Source organism: Caretta caretta, chromosome 2, assembly GCF_965140235.1.
Source record: "Caretta caretta isolate rCarCar2 chromosome 2, rCarCar1.hap1, whole genome shotgun sequence".
In the NCBI taxonomy this organism is placed as follows: Eukaryota; Metazoa; Chordata; order Testudines; family Cheloniidae; genus Caretta; species Caretta caretta.
Genome location: NC_134207.1, coordinates 135898743 through 135918695, shown reverse-complemented (window position 1 = coordinate 135918695; position 19953 = coordinate 135898743). Strand labels below are relative to the sequence as shown.

General features: G+C 39.0%; 1 protein-coding gene across 1 annotated transcript in view; it reads right to left on the bottom strand.

Moving 5' to 3' along the window:
• The window catches only part of MARCHF11 (membrane associated ring-CH-type finger 11), a 44911-nt gene that overhangs the window by 4073 nt on the left and 20885 nt on the right, over window positions 1-19953 (bottom strand). The window contains exon 3 of the mRNA XM_048839636.2: window positions 5765-5957. Coding sequence (XP_048695593.1) covers window positions 5765-5957 — 193 coding nt within the window. The remainder of the gene's footprint in view (window positions 1-5764; window positions 5958-19953) is intronic.

Genomic DNA, 19953 nt, shown 5'->3' with positions numbered 1-19953 from the left:
AACAGTAGATGAGATAGAAGGGGCAACCTCTGAACAGTTTCCCACCATTTCCTCCCCTAACACTGAGTCTGACTCTACATCTGGCACAACTACTGATCCCAGGGACTTAGGTGAAGGGGGCCAAGGGATCCTTCAGCTTCTTTGCAGGACACTTTCTAGGGGAGTCCTGGAGGATTGACTTCCTGGAGTTTTGGCCAGATGGATCTGACCTGGCAGGATCCAAGAAAACCGTATCCTCAGGATCTCTAAGATTTAAGCAAACTTTGACTGCAGTGGGGTCTTGCCAGATCCAACGGTAGGACCACCTTTTCTTCTTATTGTGATGTCTTTCAGAAATAGTACCACTGTAAGAAGATCTTTCCTTGCCTCCATACAAAGAATCTGGATCCTGAGCCAGTGGAACAAATTTCAAAAGCCCTTGCAAACACCTTTACAAAGACAATCCTTTTCAGTCTGAGATTTGGCATCAGGCTACAGCACCAAAACTGGCTTTGTCGACACAAAAACTGTATGATCAATGGATTTTTCAGTTCACTAGCAATTACCTCTTCCCCTACTCCTCCCCATCCCTCAAAAAATCATTTTGGGTCAAACCAAAACCAAAACTTTCCAAAATGTTTGGCAAATCAAAAGACTACAATTCATTTCTGCTTGAACAAAATGTTTCATTTTGATTTTGATCATTTCTAAATGCTTTGATTTTTTAAAATAAACTTAATGCAAATTTTGAAAGTACTTTTGAATCAAAAAGCTAAACGTGTACTTTAAAAATGTTGAAATGATTTTTTTCAGAGTTTTAAAGTTTTTTTTTACTTAAAGAATTCAGCAAAATTGACACAAAAACATGAAATATTTCAGCATCACTAAATCTGCATCTTTTTGCTGTAAAACATTTCATTTGAAATATTTTGTCCAGCTCTAGTTGCCATGCTACTCATGCCTGAGGACATCTTCCAGAAGAAGGTCTCCCAGAATCATGCCTCTTGGAGGAGCAGGTTCTGGAGCAAAGTCTTAGTCCTTGTGGGCCCTTTTTGAGTTGGCCTTGCAGGCGTGACAACTTTTAGCTAAGTGCTCTTCCCTATGGAATAAATTGCCTCAAATAGGGACCATCACAGGACAAAAGGAAAACCCCTTAAGACTATTGTTTCGATGGGCCCACAAAAATGTGTGAATTGATCAAACAATTAACATGAAATATAAATAAATCTAACTTTAACAATACAACTATTTCAAAAACCACTTGTAACTAGATTTGTCTAACATGAAGGAAAAAGAGCTGGTGAATAGAAAGATACTGCAGTACAGTTAGTGGGGGAGGTTATTTATACCATTGGTCTATAGAATGTTGAAGTAGGGGAATTGTACACACACTAACTGACAACTTACTACTTCAAAAAGGTTCCATTACCACATTCTTAGTCATTCTTCTCCAATAGTGTGACTATGTGGAGGCAATGTGATGAAGGAGAGCAGCCAGGTCCAAGCAATGGAAGAGCAGGAAGCTAATGTACTATTCCTCAAGGAATCCTTAAAGTTTTGAATCCTAAATTCCTTTAATGTAAACTCTTTGTGCTCTTTCTCTCTCTCTCTCTCTCCCCCTCTCTTTCTCATAATCCCAACAGGGAGGGACTAATCTCTGGCAATATCAAAGTGTACAGCTTTGACTGGTCACAGTTCCATTTAGGTCAAATGTGAAAGACTTCTCTGCAAATCTTGCATGATCTGGAAGTTTTCCTGTAAGAACTTCATACCCAGTTCAGATGCAGAATTGCATAGAGAATTGCCATATTTGACACTGAAGTGACTAGAAGGGGGTACTGTAAGGAGGGACCCAGAATTCCTGGGGAAGATCAGAAGAGGATGAAGAGAACAATGGACACAAATTTAACCTATATATTCAAATGTTTAAGTTAAATTGATGTTGCTAGAACTCTGTTCCGTGAATAGAGAGTAAGAATAGTCTTTGTTAAAGTCTTTATTCTTTGTTAAATGTTACAAAAGTGGACTTCCTGTAAAACTGGATAGGCTGCAAATGGAACTGATCAGAGAATCCACATAAGTTATTTAGTAGGTGGCATACTTGTGAGCTGTAAGCTTTGACAGTTTTCTCTTGGTACAAATGAATGACAAGGCTGGCAGTTTAAAATGTATGAGATATTTTTTAATATTACTTACTGGATAGGAGTGTGGATTGATGCAATGAGATCAGATTTAATGGAAAAATACTAAAAATAATCTGTTAAAGTTTCTAAATGTGCAGGTTTTTAATATAACTGTGCAGTTCTACTAGCCAATTATTGAACTTCATTTCAAAATTATAAAAACAATAATACTTCAAGCAGTACAGATATTTACATTTCTCAGGTGGCTGAAAACATTTTATTGTTTATGCAGAGCCATAGATGTGCATGACTTTAGACCAGTGATCTCCAAACTTTTTTGATAGCGCACCCCTATCAGTAAAAATTTTTTGAGCAAGCACCCCCAATATATGTATATTTATTTATGTATAAATTATATACATGTACTACTGTACATTTAATATATTGTGGAAATTATAAAACATACACAAAAAATCAAAATTAAAAAATTTGAGATAAAGATGAAATAAATATTTTTTTAAAAAAATTATTTATTAACAATACAAAAACCCTTTTTGCTCTCACTAAAAATATTATTAATAATAATATTTTAGTGAGAGCAATGTGATTGAATATGCTTTATTATTTTTGAAAATCTTGGTTTAACATTTTGTGATACAGCGAGCGCTCAGGGTGGGGTGCGGGGTCTGGGAGGGAGTTAGGGTGTGGGAGGGCGCTCAGGGTGAGGGTGCGGAGGAGGAATGAGGGGAGGAGGCTCAGGGCTGGGGCAGGCAGGAGGTGCAGAGCACTTACCTGGGGCAGCTCCTGTTTGGTGCAGAGGGTGTGCAGGTGGCTCTGCGAAGCACAGCACCACCCCCATGGCCACGATTCTGGGAGCCGCACTTCGGGGAGCTGCCCCCCAACCCCTGGCAGGCAGGGCCACCCGGAACGCAGGGGCTTTAGGGCCCTGGGCTAAGGGGGCCCCGGGGCCCTGGTCTGCAGCTCTAAAGACCCTTTCGAAATCCGACCCTGAGAGCACGGGCCGGAGCACTCAGGAGGAGCAGGAGCAGCTGCGCAGCCAGCAGCCGGAAAGAAGCAGCACTTTCCCCTTCAAAGCAGGCCGGAGAGAAGCGGGCCGGAGGACTCAGGGCCGCCCCCCTTTTTTTCTTTTTCTTTTCCCCCTCCGGCAGTGCTCCTCCTCCCGCGCAGCCCTTTTGCCCCGGCGGTGCTCCTCCTGCTGCGCCCCCCCACTCGATCGTCGCGCGCACCCCACTTTGGAGACCACTGCTTTAGACAACTGGAATAGGTCTTTAGTCATGGAGTTTACAACTCAGGCCCTGACCCTGAAATTAACTATCCGTGAGCACATCCTTGTGCCTATGCAAATCCCCACTGAAATAAGTGAGGCTTTGCATGGGTGCAGGGACCCATCCACAGGGAGTTTATTGCAGGAGTAGGGTCTCATTGAGACATGACAAAATAATGGATGATCACAAATAAAGGGGTGGGGCACTTAACTTTAACTTTTAGACTTGTGCTTCATAACACTTCTGTTGGCTGCATCAACACTACACAGGTCATAGTGTGTGAGGAACAGAGTATAGCATACATCTACTTGTTAGTCCTTTTACATATTTTAGAGGTAGTGGGTAAGAATTAAAGAGTAAGACAAAAACTTTCTAATGTAATAAAATCATTGCCCACTGAACTGCTGTTGGAAAGTTATATTTGTCACCAGATTGTCTTGTGGCTTTTTTAGATCATTCAGAAACCTAAACAACACTTGCATTCCAAGGAATTTAATTCAAATATTTTCAGTTGAAACAACTACTCAGATTACTCCTTTATCCTATAGAAGTTACAGTAACAGACACCTCTAACACAGAGTAAAGTTGGAGATGTTAATAGATGTTTTAAAAATGTAGAAGTGGTCTTGGATACACGTGTTTAAAATACAATAGGCTGCAGAAGATTACTTGAAAATATATTGAACTTGAATGGTCTGAGCTGATGAGAAGTACAGAAATGCTGCACAATTACCAAAACAGCTAATCAGTTATTTCTTAATTCCCAGACACAAGTTTAGTAACTCAAAGTTATTAGGTAAGATAATTGTTTAAAAAAAAACCCTACATACTAAGCTTGTTACCATTAATTAAAAGTTAATGTTCAAGTAAGGAAACTATAGTTACAAAAATGTAGCTAGAGATGCTAATTAATGCTATTAGTATTAATTATAAGACTGTAGTTATATGCATATATTTAGATCTAAGGCCTCTGGCAAGTTTCCAAGTATCACTACTGTATATTGTTTTAAATCTTGATGTGAAAATTCACATTGGACATTCCAGTGACTACTTTATAACTCTTAGCAGTCCTTTCTTAGAATTGAATTTCCTCATTAGTACATCCACAACCCTGTTCCACTGATACATTTAGTTCTATAGATAAATACACTAATGTATTTTTATCTGTCTACAGATAATAAGCAATAAATTTTGAACTGATAAGAGTTTGATTTTTTGTAACAAATTAAACCGGTGAAAAAATTAAATTAACACAATTAGTTTCAAATAACTATGTTATCAACTGAACTGTATGATAATGTATACATGATATAAAAAGAGGCAATGTGGTTTCATGTAGAGCAGAAGACTCTGAGTCAGGAATTCCAAGTTCTGTTTCTGACTCTGCCATTGGCTTACTATGTATTCAAGTCATCACTCTTTCCCTGAGCTTCCCCATATATAAAACTGAGTTGTTAGCAACATTTGAAAAGGATTTTGAGATTTATTTTTAATGAAAAGCATTATACAGCATTTCATCATGTTATTGATATAAAAATTCTGGAAACCTTAGTTCAAATTACTATGCCTTACTTACTCTAAGAGTGACTAAAATCCCTTTATTTTTATTTTAGTGTGACCTCTTTCACATTAAGCTCATAGATGCTTTACTAACTATTTAAAAGTTTTTATTTAGACATTTTGGGATCAATATGTTAAAGGAAGTGCACACACACACACACACACAAAAGCTTTCAGAAAGTTGCATCTTCACTTTTTAAGAGTTCTGATGGCAATATAAACCACTTGAGCTCTGGTTTCATAGTATAATTAATAAATTAAAATACTTAGCACTTATATAGTGTTTTTTATCTGTTAGGATGTCACCAGAACTCTGGAATTAATTCCTTCATCTCACTGCAGCAGTGCAGCTTTTCCATTATACTCTATTTCTAGCGTAGTGTGTCACACAACTCTGTTGAGTGTAGTTCTAGCTATGTAGATCTACAAGAAAATCCTTGGGACCTATTCTAGGGACCTATTCTATCCTTGATGTAAATAACTAACTCTGATTAGCAACAAAGGAAGAGTTGAGAGAACAGAACTCTCATTAGTCCTTTTCATCAAATCTTTGTTATAATTTGACCTATTGACCCTCCTACACTTTACCATCCTTTGATTCTGGGATTTAACATTTAGGGAAAGTGATGTGATCAGTCTTAGGCTTAAGTTTTTGTTTGGTTCCTCTCTCACAGTGTCTCTACTTTTGTAAAAGTCAAGTGTTTGCTAAGGATGTCAGCTAAGAATAAATAAGTAGAGAATTGAAAAGCTGAGGCAGTTTGATCCATAGTTACACTCTTAAACCACAATCTGTACTGATTAATGTTTTGAGCTTACCTATGCACACTAGATCCATAAAACCATACATTCCATAGCAGATTTGAAAAAGGATGTCCTTTCTTTGCCATACTGCATAGGGGCTGAAGGCTGACCATAGAAGCCAAGTCACACTTGCTACTAAGAACAGAGATCCTAGGATTACAGCAATCATCTGCACTTTCTCAACCAGTGTTATTGTAATGCTTTGCCACTAGAAGAGAAACAAAGTAGTGTAAGATAAAATATTACTTTTTGAAGACTTACATTCAACTCCAGTTTTCTCCTGAAACCAGAAATCATTTTAATATTCATACAAATCTTCATAGATCTTTGCTAATATTCTTGACACTACAATTTATGAAGGAAAAAAAGACAGACTAGTAGTATAGAAACTGCTTATGTTAAGGTTTTTTTAATGTTGTTGCCCATATCACCATCTAGAAATGTACTTTGGAAGATTTACATTTATTTCAATCCTACTATGAATACATTAGACAAAAATATTCAGCATCGGGAAATGCAGCTTGCCTTTCACATCTATATAACAAGTAGCATCAAGACACTGTGGGAAGGACAATATCAAAGCCTTATGTCACAGACCCACGAAAGACTGTGTACCTTAGTGAGCTTCATACAGAATGGGAGTCCACGTAATAAACTTCACAGGCAACAATTGTTTAAAATAAACCTTATAGCAAGAGGATGGATTTTCAGAAGATGGCCTAATGGAAATCCAGGCTCAAGTAGCATATTATGAAGGAATAGTTTGTTTTCCTACAATTAAGGAACTATACATATACAATACATTTTATCAGTATTTAAAATCTGTAGAACTATATTTGGATTTTATTAGGGTGATGTATTCAATAGCAAAATCATTTCATACATCTCAGCTACAGCCATATAGCACCTTTGGCAGTTTTCTGCTCTGTAATGCTATCAGTTACAGACATTTGTGTTTTTCTCTTCTCACATTTACCAAAGTGAGAGAACCAGAATAACTTTGTGCTAAATATTAGGAATCAAAACAACACTCTTAAATGTAATAAAAATTAATTTTCATGAGACATATAATTGTTAAGAATAAATATTAAATTGTTTAAAATATGTGGAAAAAGTTAGTGATAAGCTGATAAATAAAACCTTCATAGTGCAATTTGGCAAGTTTGAGGTTCCTTTTTAAATAAACTTATGGTCATATGAACTTGACTTGGGTTTTGGGTTTTGTTATGTTTAATTTAAAAGAAAATTAATTGTCTGTTATAATTTTTTTAAAGATATCATCATTAAAGGTTTCACTCTGGAGTGGAGAGGGAATGCAAGTGTTTGGTTTGGGACAAAGTTTACAGGACTCTAATCCTCTCCCTGAATTATTGTGGGACTACATCAATGGTTCCCATTTGGATTAAGGATGACATTCATAACTGGGAAAGGGCCAGGGACAACTGCTTTTCATAAGTGAGTAAATTGTATTTTGCCAATATCATTTGATAATTGGCCACCTTCATTTCCAGGATGGCTGGTACCCCTTTATCTACTCTTTGCTATTGAAAGCAGAAATGTTGGTGTGAGATACAAATCCTTGGACAGGTCTTAGGGACCTAAGTTTCTACCAGTAAAGTTCCCTAGTTGCTGGAATTTCTGCCGGTGGGCATCTGCAATACCACCTAAGTCCTGATGCCGCTGAGCTGCTCGCATTCCAGCTCATGTCTAATCCCTGCTGAGATTCACAAACTAGATATTCCCTTGCCTATTACACCTACACGAGCTGATCTGGTCACCATATTCTTAGCATGCCTACCACATCAAAGACAGCTGGGGGTTAGAGAGAACAAGTCCCATTATCTCCATCAGCCCTGTGGTAAGATTACTCACCTGGGATGTGGGAGACCCAGAATTCAACAGGTCACTGCTTGATTTGGAGCAGGGACTTAGACCCATGTCGCCCAGGTGAGTGCACTAACCACCCAGCTATTCTGCATAGGCCTCTTTCAATCTCTCCTGTTGAAGTAGTTCCACTTTGTATAACTAATGAAATATTAATTGGGCCAGAAAGAGAATGAAAATTATTCTGTAATCCAGAAGTTAAAGCACTCATCTGGAGGATACAAGAACTGAGTTCAAGTTCCTTCTCCAATTCAGGCAGAACAGGGATTTGAAAACAGATCTCCTACATCCCAGGGATTTGAAAACAGATCTCCTACATCGCAGATGAGTACCCTAATCACTAGGCTATCAGATGTCATGGAGTGTGGGGGGGGGGGGTCTGTGATGGGGGTGCATAAACCCCATACCAACAAGGTAAGGGTTAATGAACTTCTCTGGCCTAAAGCAGCCCTGCCCCACCACACCTGTAAGGCATTCCCGGCCTGGAGAGAAGATAAAAAGGCAGAAGCTTAGCTAATGGGAGATCTGAGAGGGAAACACACCTTTGCTCTTCAGCCCTAAAGTGCCTAGCTGAAGGCAGGAGCTGCATGGGTAACATTCTGAAGCCCTTGTCAAGACAATGGAGAACCTGAGTCTGAACCAGTATTTTGGGACTATTACTAGAGACTTGCCTGGAAGTAACAAACTGGGTTATGGCCTATCTGCAGCTGTCTGAAGGAACTGTCCTGCCATGACCTTGTGTGAGTTCATTTGTGTTTGGTTTGCCTTTTGACCTTTGATAGCCCTGGAAGGGGTGGACTTCTACAGATTCAGTTGGAGGGTTTAGTCTCCCACAACCAGAATTGTACCTTTGGCTGCTTGGAGATGGAAGACCAAAGGCCCGGTGAATTCAGAATCCTGTCATGCTTGTAGGGGGGCCAATTATATGTCACGGTCTTTGGGTTTTGTGTTGTTAGAAATGACTGACACTGGCTTCGTTACCTAATTCCAAGAGAGATAACATTGCTGTGAATCTTAAGTGGAGGGAAGTGCCTTTGAGGTGCAGGGTTTAAGTTCTGTCCCTCTCCACAGCATTTCCTGTGGGCTAGCTTAGGTGGATCTCTGTTCAGTTGCCTTTCTTGGGTACCCAACTCTTCCCCATGTATTGTATATGATGCCTGGACATTTAACTGAGAATTTCATTGGGCAGCAGGATGTCTAAGTGTTAGGTGTTTCAGTGTTGCAATGCCCAAGTCCGTTTGCAGACCTAGACCACAGTGACTAACGTGCACATACTATTTGGCAGTGCATGAAGATATTTAAATCTCTACCCATTCTGCATATGAAATGGTTGGGAGCATGTTACAGCAACACTGGTTTCTGCAATAATTTGTGTAGAAGGCCAGTGTAATATGTAAGAACAAAAAAGGATATTTAACTATCTTCTGCACAATATTTTTTCATTGACAATTATGTGGATGTTGGGGGCCAGGGAAGAATTGTACATATTATACTGTGTAACTTAACAAAAAATGTTATCTACCTAGGGGTTGTTTTTGTACATAAGGCTATAAGGGAGGACAACTTGCACTTAAGGGACACTATGGTAAAAGTCAAAAGAAATCAACATAAAATTTTGACATTCTATTTAGACGTTTTGCCTCCCATCTAAGAATTCTAAAACTGGTGTAACTCTATTTTTAGTTACACCAATGTAATATCCATTGAAGTTATTAGGAGTTAAACTTATTGGACCAAAATCATATATGTATTTGTGCTATTGTTTCTAGTAATCTATTTTTACACAAGCTTTAAAGAAAAGCCACTTCTCAGTGTAATTACTGAAATGAAAATGTAGATGGGTATAAAACCTTGTAGATCTACCAAAAACACATTAGGAACTATGCTTAACCATTTTTGTAATTCATTCAACTGAAGCATTTTGCTGCATTTTAATACTTTTAAAAATGAACACTGTTCACATTAGAAATACTTTAGAATTTCCCTGCAATATTTCACTGAGCATGTATTTAGCATTTAAAAGATAAATGAATATATTATTTGAATTAAAAATGGCTCAAGTTCTCCATATATGGTTTAGTGTGGTAATGAAGGTAGACATAATTCAAGAATGGATTGGCTTCCATTCAGTAGGCCTGTGGAAATTAGGGTACTGAAGAGAATTAGCTGACTCTCAGGAGACTGGATTATGACCAGATCCTCAGATCCATTGTCATAATTTGCTGATTTATACCAGATTGTGATCTAGCCCTGTAGCTTCACAGCAATCTATCCTAAGTGTACTAGGAGTTAATCTAAACAAATATTTGTCTGTAGGCACAATTCCTTTTTGACATTGGAAATGACGATGTGTTAGGAAAGTCACGTTTAGCGAAATAGTAAGCAAATGGACAACCTATCCTGGAAAAGGAAGAATAGGGAATGCATAATTTTTAAATTCTCTGTTGCTAGCTGAGATTTTTATTTAAATCTTAGTATCAGCAGACTAACTGGTGTTCAAGAGTTTGGATGCAGGAAGTAGCTACTTAATGTTTAATGTAGCTACTGTTTGGGTATGTCTAAACTTTGAGCTGGGGATGTGATTTCCAGTTTGAGGAGACATACCTGTGCTAGTTCTGATCTACCTAGCTTGTTAAAAATAGTATAGTTGGGGTAATGTGAGTGGGAGGAGTTAGCTGCCCCAAGTACTTGCCTATGGTCTTGCGTGGATACATACTCAAGGCAGCTAGCCCCTCCCACCACTCATGCTGCTGCAGCTACACTGTATTCTTAATGTGCTAGTTTAAGGATGGGGGGCATAAGTGGGGATGCTGTTCATCCATTTCAAAAGTGTGATAGACTCACAACTCAGTGCTTAGATGATACACTGATAGCTACCTTAGAGATATAATTAATTAGATAGACAGATGTCTATCTGCAACTAAAAAATCCTGCATTTTTTTTAAATGCCAATGTTGTCTCCCCCTGTTGGACAGATGGATGATTTGGCTAGAAAACTGATCGTAATATCACTGTACTCATTTTTACACTCTAATACAATAGCATTTTATAATTTTCCATCAGCCCAGTTGAAGAAACTGCCTTTACCAATTTGTCATGTTCTATCTGAGAAATTTCCCTCTTGAATTTTAAAATGGGCATTTTTTTTAATGAATAGATACTTATTGAGTCCAGGCTGGCACTTCATTGTCCTTGCAAGATCCTGCAAAATCCACTATAGAACTGGATACAATCCAGTATATGATCCTGCCCACCAAATCGAAAGCTTTGCATTACAGAAGTGCACAAGCTGTAAATACTAACTTCTCTCATACAGAGTCTAATTTTGAAAGCTCTGTACATAGAGATTCTGTTTTGTGAGTTGCATGTGTGAAAAGTTTGTAGTGTGGGGACCAAATTTTGTATTTCCCTGCGTTGTAAAAATTTTTGAATACTTCAGCCAAAATTGTGAAAGGACCCCAAAAATCTCCAAATGAAAGCTTTTAACCAGACATAAGATCTTCAGTGATTCTGTTTATATGTCAGCTTTTAGTTAGTAGCCAGTTATTGTGAACTAATAGTATTTAGAAGTAGGTATAGTAACTTCTTGTAGCAAAAATACTTGTTTTAGTTTAATCCAGGGGTAGGCAACCTATGGCACGCATGCCAAAGGCGGCACATGAGCTGATTGTCAGTGGCACTCACACTGCCCAGGTCCTGGCCACCGGTCCAGGCAGCTCTGCATTTTAATTTAATTTTAAAGGAAGCTTCTTAAATATTTTTAAAACCTTATTTACTTTACATACAACAATAGTGTAGTTATATATTATAGACTTATAGAAAGAGACCTTCTAAAAACGTTAAAACGTATTACTGGCAAGCAAAACCTTAAATTAGAGAGACTAAATGAAGACTCAGCACACCACTTCTGAAAGGTTGCCGACCCCTGGACTTTAATCCAAAGATGACCCTTCTGCATCGGCATTCTTTGTTATGACACACTAGAATACATTCTCACAGAAATGAGATTTCATAAATATGCACTACAGAAAGTCTATTTCCACCAATCACAAAGCACAGCTAGCATTAAAGTTAGTTTTTCTGAAACTTATCTGAAATAGATAGTTATAGTAATTTCATATGACTAAGCCCCTTCTTTTAGGCAGCCACTAGCTAAAAAACTTTTTGTTATAAGAACAAGACTCATTTTATGGAATCAAAAACTATTTAAGCTTTGTCTCTGGCTATGATTATTTATAGCTCTTTACTACACACCATGTTGCATGCTGTTAAAAGATTAAGTGATTGCAATAGCACATGAATTACTTACCATCAGCAAGTTTTGTCAGTGTGATTATTGCTATTTCTCAATCTTTTAATGGAAGTTAATGTTGAGAGGCTGCACAAAGCATTTTATAAACTGATTTAACATTCAAAATCAAATTCATTTAGTTATTGAAATGAAAAATGTAATTCTAATTTAAACTATTATTTGCAACCAATATTTCTCATTTCCTTAATTTGGTAATCTGTCTAAATAAGGAGTTATGAAACGTGAATATAAATTGTTCCCTTTATCTCTAGATTTTTTTAACTTACAAAGCACTCCGCTAAAATGATCTTTCTAATTAGGGAAAGTACAGTCAGTAAATCAAAAATTTTAAAGACGCTTTTTTCAATATAGACATATGTGAAGAAGGTAGAGGAAAAACACCCTGAAAAATAAATATTTATTGACAAGAAATCATCTTTAAATGTAACTCTGTATATTAACTGTATATAAAATTGTTTATAGTCTCTGAACCTTATTAAACCTATCTGCTAACTATTTTAACTCTAATTTTTGGTTTAGCCAGAAAAATATTTGCCATGTCAAAATCTTTGAATAAGAGCATTCCAATCCATGTTAGAAACCATGGGAGAGGGCTGTTGGGTAAGTTGTGCCCGTGCATTCCACAATTTACATGTGTGCACAGAGTCTACACTACTAGACTGCACTCATGCAGCTACTTCACTTTGGCTAATATCTCCATTGTAGATATAGCCCTTATAGAGAAAACAACGTGCAAGTGCAGAATTCTGATTTGGTAGCATTTTACATCCACTTAGCCAGGTATATAAGACTACACAAAGTAAAAGGCATTGGGGAATTGGGTTCCTTATATTCATCAGAGACACTGTTACACTAATCCACATGGAGATTGTACTATACCATTCTTCCTGCTTTCCTTTGAAAACAAATCACATTTCCCCCTACATTTATGTTAATGTTTTTGAAGATCCGCTTAGATATTTTGCTTTGCTTATTCACTAAAGGCCTTAGCCTCTTTGAATTATATGGGAGTTTTACTCGTGTATCAGTGGCAAGTCATATCTCTAACTCTGACCCCAGATGCACTGTTCCTCTATTTAAGTAGTCTGGTTATTTTTCAAAATATCTGGCCCCTTTAAGAGGAGTCAGGGTCCAGTCTGCCAGTGAAAGGCTTAATTCAAAGAATGAGCCCATCTCCGCTCACCTGTAAGTAATTAACTGCCTAGGTGGCTGATTGGCATCTGATTGGCTAATGCGCACCTGACCTGATAAAAGGCTATCAGAATGCAGTTAAAGAGGTACTCCCAGAAAGAGGAGGATCCTAAGAAAAGCATCTTAGAGAGGGCTTTCCTAGATAGCTGCAGTAGGTGTACCTTGCAAGGAGCTGCATGCTACCTAGAGAAGAGCTACAGCCGGCAGGTTGGTCCTGGCTCCAAGGAAGGAATCGAGGTTCAGTACCTTGTGGGCAAAGAGCCTGGACGTGGGACTGAAACTCAGAGGGAGTTTGTCTCCCTGCTAAGAAGCCTTGGTGAAGCTCTCTCTTGTGCTCCTGTTGATCTTTCCTTTTAACAAATGAGACTCTCAGAAGGGTGGGCAGGTGAAGGTGTGCTGTTTGATACATAAAAGCCTTGCTGAATTTATTGATAACCTAAACTGGAGAAATTAAGGTTTCAGAGTAGCAGTCATGTTAGTCTGAATCCGCAAAAAGAAAAGGAGGACTTGTGGCACCTTAGAGACTAACAAATTTATTTGAGCATAAGCTTTCGTGAGCTACAGCTCACTTCAGACAGGGTGTACCTGCAGTGCCACATCTGGTTGCAGGGGGGCATATGGGGATGGCATATGTCTTTTATTCTTCCATAAGGAGAAATAGTGCAGAATTTGCAAACTCTTTTGAAAAGTTCAGACTTTTCAGAAATTGAATTCTATAGCTCAGAAGTTCTAATTATCTAATTAAAGAATTAGGTTGATTCAACTATGTCTACACCTCTAATAAGAGAAGAGAGATTTTTCTGAAAAAACATCTTTTATCTTCTGGGTTGCACCTATGTATCAGCCTCACATTCTCTGATTGGATAACTAATTAGTCTTTCTGATCAGTGTATTTATTCCTTCCTCTGTTATGTTGAAGCTTGTAAAAGTCCACTTGTTTGTGCAAGATGTAAGGTTCAAAAATAACCTAAAAAATTCACTGAGTGAGAACAAAAGTTATATGTGGAATACAACATAACACACACAATAAACCATCTCCACAGTGAAACTGGGGTTTTGGCGATTTGTAGTCTGTTTGGTTGTTGGGGACGGGGTGGGGGAGAGGTGTCTCTTTGTGTTCCTTTATAATGAACTTTGGAGTATACCTTATGGGCCCAAAAATGAGATAGGATAGGACCTGCCTATATCTAGTATTATTTAACTAGCTGTCTAGAGATCTATAATCATTGTCTTTGAAGATAGGCAACAGGTAATGAAATGGAAGGCTACAAAAGCCGTTACAAGTGTGTAAGGAAAATATACTATATTGTGTTAAGTGAAAACCATATCACTTTCCTTCTCTAAGTTGTGACTCAGTTAATGCTGGATAGTTTAAATTTGTCATTTTAAAAACATGGGCCAGATCTGCAAATGGTGTGAATTAGCATCATTATGTTAAAGTAAATGTAGCTGATTACAGCAGCTGAGGACCCTGTGAATCCAATACACTTAAAGACTGGGGGGGAAAGTTGGCTTTCCAAACAGAAATGGAATATATGTGCAGTCTAAAGATGAATGGCTTAAATATGCCTCATAGGCACAGCCCTAAGCTGAAGGTAATGCAGAGCTACACCACCTCAGCAGAACATCCAGGAGGCATCTTACCTCAAGGATAGAAACCTCCCAGCATTCTCTGGAGCACACTGTAGAGCTCACAGGGGGAGTATGCTACTGCTAATCTCCTAAAGGTGATACAATATGCATTCCCTTCTGTAGCAGGCCTGTTCAGGTGGCTGATGTAGAGGGTTTGAGGCCAGGGTCCCACCCTTTTGGGCAGGGATTTCCCTACACCCGCCCCCATGAGGGTGTTTACCCCCCCTGAATTTCCCCAACACCCACCCACCCCCAGTTTTGTGAACTAGTTACATGCAGTGTTGCCAATTTTGTGATTGTTTGGAATTTTGAATTGAAATTGAAACATTAATACACACTTTAAAAGCATATACAGTGTATGATAAAATATGTGTATCTGAAAAAGTATAATAGATTTGAAAAGCATGAACATAGACTAGCTTCCTTATACAGCTGTTGTTTTTATGACAATGTCAGTGCATTCATTTCAATGATTGTTGGCCAACCTAATAATTTCAAATAATGATTTATAAGCAAAGTCTAAATGAGCTCTCCCTGACAGCTAGTGATTAGCTGGGGGGAAAGGCTTCAGGACCAGATTGTATTTACATTCACACCTCATCTACCTAGATATCCAGCAAACAGAGCTGTGTTGCCCAAGTGATAGATTTTGGCTGCGGTTGGGTTACAAATCACTTGAATGCGGGAGGTAAAGAAATGTTGTTGTTCTTATTGTATGAGTAAAGGCCAGTAGAACTGTACTTAGCCTGTGCTGATTGAGGGCATAGAGAGAGAGGGTGGGGACAGGTGCTTGATGGTCTGCCTGAGTCACAAATACTATTAGACCTGCCCCTCTCCACTGTTTAAAGACAGAGCTGATTAGGCTCCATAGATAGTCTTTGTTTTGTTAAGTGATCACTACAGCTGAAATCACTGATAATCAGGTCTAAGTGCTTAGACCTGCTGTGGAACAGTGTTTTGTGGAAGAGATGGCCCAGTCTGCACTAGCAGCAAGGTTCCCCCACTGAGAGCTCAGCTAAAATTGCTGAGAGCTGGGTGGAACCTCAAGAGACCAACTCTCAGAGGTCACAGTGGCAGGTGACAGCAGAAGGTGATGGCGCAGGGCCATTGGCAACAGAGCGATGGAGTGAACGGTGGCACAACAAACAACAGTGGCCAGAGCAAACAGTGAGCAGCTGGAGGAATGAGCAAGGTGCCTTCTTGCTCCCCACCTGGGAGATGAACTCATGTGAAAGCACCTCTGAAAGTCTCCACTGACCAAGGACAACACAAGTGAGTTTTAATGAGGCTGTTAAGAATGTTGGAGACACAACACAGTTCATGAGAACAAACATAGCTGTGCCATCATACTTTTCATTTAAGCAAGAGATGCCACACACTACAAACTGGAGGCCAATGTTAAGTGCATTGTCACTTCTTCATCCTGAAGTTGAACACTGGTTCCGAACAAGACCAGCAAATGCTCACTATCTTTCTGCAAGAAACTCAACTGACTGGCTAGATGCATGTGGTGAAAAAGTGAAGAACTCTCTCACCACATTCAAAAAATTTGCATACATGGCTGATGAATGCACCAATGCAAATGGTCATCAAGTATTAAGTCATTGTGTACATTAATCTTTATGTCAGTGGTAGGCCAGTAGATGCATTTCTAGATCAAGTTATAGAAGACAGATTGGCTGCATCTGTGACAACCCACATTTTAGAAGAGTTAAATGCTTGTCAATGGGACCCCAAACAGATGATTGCTTGTGCATTTGATGGAGCTGCAAACTTATCTGGAAGATATGGTGGAGCACAAGCTTTGCTCAGAGAAAAGTGTAACCCTAGTCTCTCCAATACACGCTGCAGAGGCCATCTACTCCAACTAGTGCTTGTAGGAGCTGCAGACTCTTCAAAAGACATTTAAAAAGCTATAAATTTATGTCTTCATTATATTCTTTTTTCCGCAAGAGTCCAAAAAGACTGACTATCTTGGAAAATATAGAAGATACACTGGAGCTGAAGTTCAAATTAGTCCAACCTGGGAAAACCCTCTGGCTTTCTCATGAGTGATCCTTGGCTGTTGTCTTAAAATTACTCCAGCCATTATTACTGGCTTTGGAAAGTATCTACCAAGATGGGATGGATCAAAGTAGTGAGGCTGGTGGATTACTTTTGCTACTACGTTCAGAGAAGACTATTGCCATTCTCTCTCTTGTAAGTCTACTGTTGAAACTACTTGGGTCATTAAACAATGCCATTCAGGCATCTGTTACAACAGTAGCAGATCTTTGTCCAGCAATAGAAGCTACATTTGGATCAATCAGAGAGCTATCCATTGAAAAAGTACTGGAAGAAGCAAAGACTTCAGTCCAGAAGTTGACTGATGAAGGCATTTATATTGAATCCTTAAGTGAAGAGGACAAGAAGTGTTTGTTAAGACAACTGAAAAAGTACACAGACTTGATTTCTTAAAAATCTACAGCAGCGACTTCTAGATTCTACTCAACCTCTACGTAGCTTTTACAGATCCCTGTCTTATAAAACACCGACAGTTGAGTGGAGTGAGGCACTACCGGCAATGTGGCTGCCATGTGCTCAGGACAGAATAGAGAATTTGAACACAGAATGGCATATCATACGACGAATGAATGAAGATTTGACTTCAACTTATTTTTTATCATCACTAGTGGCTTGACCCGATCTTTATGCTATGTTTCCTAGGTTGAAAGAAGTAGGAATTCATCTCTTGCTACTTCCAGTCACAACAGCTACAGCTGAGCATTCTTTTTCATCATTGAATAGAATTTTGTGTTTTGAAAGAAGTCGCCTCCTGTCTGATAATGTGAATGAACTAATGAGCATATCAGTTGAAGGAATGGAAGTACCAGACACACAAGAAGCCACCAAAGATGAATGCACTGCATTCAAGAAGTTCATTAACAGAGTTGTGCAAAATTATAACAAGAAACCAAGAAGGCTGTAGATGTAGTGCTTCATAGAAGGCTTGAGTAGCCAACTTTAATTTGTGTGATTTTAAAATCTAATAAAATGGTCATGAAACATTTTTCAGTTTTTACTATGGTGCTATACAGCCCATCTTCATGCGTATCAGCCCTGCCCCCCTCCGTAAATTTGAACACCCCACCCATTTCAATTCCTGGGGAAAACACTGCTTTTGAGGATGGGGGCTAGAGGAACTAACCCCACCTATTCCTTGAACTCAGGAGTGCAAAAACTGCAACTGGTCTTTATATAAAGCCTAAAAAAGGAAGTTTCTTATATTCTTCCTGCCCCCTCCCCATCCCATGCCTGTTTGCACCTGAGCAGGGCTAGTCACAATATGGCCTCCAAATAAATACTTTAAGGTGCACTGAAAAGATGTTGCCTGCCAACACCAGTCATGGCTTTTTCTCTTGCAAGAGCTAGTGACAACAATATAACTTTGCTTTTGATAGTCAAAATTTGTTTGGTGTTAGTTGTGAACAAAGAGTACTGTGCATTTACATTCAGTGTCTCAAATATCTGAGTCATATTACACATATATACGTCACAGACATTCATGTCTAAGGTGATGCAGTCAAAACATCTTTAAGCATCAATTAATTTGACATGGAAATAACTCTATTGCACATTTAAGTGGTAAAATAACTTGGTATTCAGCTTTGTGAGATATGGTATAATCACTGAGATATATACATAAGAGCTGCCATATTGGGTCAGACCAACAGTCTATCTAACCCAGTGTCATGTCTCTGACAGTGCCCTATACCCAAGCTTCAAAGGAAGTGTTCTGAACAGGGTAGTTGGAACGATCTATCCCTGTCTTCCCCTGCCAGCTTCTGGCAGTTAAAGGTTTAGGATTGCTCTGAACATGGGGTTGCATCTCTGACCATCTTGGCTAATAGCCATTGATGGACCTATCCATCCTTTTGCAGGCATTCTTTAAAGAGGAACGCATGGAAATTGTTTTTACAAAAGTTTCTCAACTGTAGCAACAGGTACTGAACATTAGGCAATAGACAGATGAACAGAAGCAAAACACCAAAACTATGTTGTAAATCTCACTCTTTCCTCTGGACTTGCAACTTGAAGGCCCAAGAAATGAACTGGGCCTTATTCTTCTAAGTTATCACTCTGTAAATCAGGAGTAGTATCTCTGAAGTCAGTGCAATTACTTTGATGTAAAATCAGTGTAAAGTGCGCTTGATCATCATCTCACTGTCCTTTGCTCTGAAAGGACATCTTACCATATCTGACATGCTCTTACCATTCTTTAAATGTGTCAGTAAAATAGTGGACAAAAGAGAAGCAGCTGACATTTATTTGAACTTTCAAAAAGTACTTTACAAGAGACTACTTTTCTCTCACTTTCAAGAGACAGTAAGTACTGTCATGGATCAGAAATTGACTAGGACAGAAAACAAAGAATAGGAATAAACAGTCAATTTTCATCCCAGAAAAAGATTAATAATGGGGACCCACAAGGTTCCATACAAAGCTAAGTTGTGTTCAACATATGTATTATCTGGAGGTGAGCAATAAGGTGGTAGAATTTTCAGGTGACACAATTATTTAGGTTCCTCAAGACTAGAGAAGACTAAGGAAACTTGGAGGGATCTAAGCAAGCTAGTTGAATGGAAGATGAAATCCAATGTTGACAAATGCAAAATAATGCACCCAGGAGGGAATAAAAAACAGTTACTTACCTCTTGTAATTGTTGTTCTTCGAGATGTGTTGCTCATGTCCATGCCAATAGGTGCGTGCATGCGCCGCACGCACAATCGCCGGAAACTTTTCCCTAGCAGTACCCGTCAGGTCAGCTGTGGAGATCCCTAGAGTGGCGCCTTCATGGCAGTGTATATATGTCCCTGCCGACCCACCACTTGCTCAATTCCTTCTTGCTGGAATACTCCGACAGCGGGGAGGCAGGCGGGATTTGGAATGGACATAAGCAACACATCTCGAAGAACAACAGTTACGAGAGGTAAGTAACTGTTTTTTCTTCTTCGAGTGATTGCTCAGGTGCATTCCAATAGGTGACATCTAAGAAGTTACCTCAGGGGAGGGGTCGGAGTTCACCTAATTGCTGAGTGCAGGACTGCCCTACCAAACCCAGCATCATCCCTCCCCTGCTGGGTAATGGCATAGTGGGAAGTGAAGGTGTGGACTGAAGACCAGGTTGCCACCTTGCAGATATCC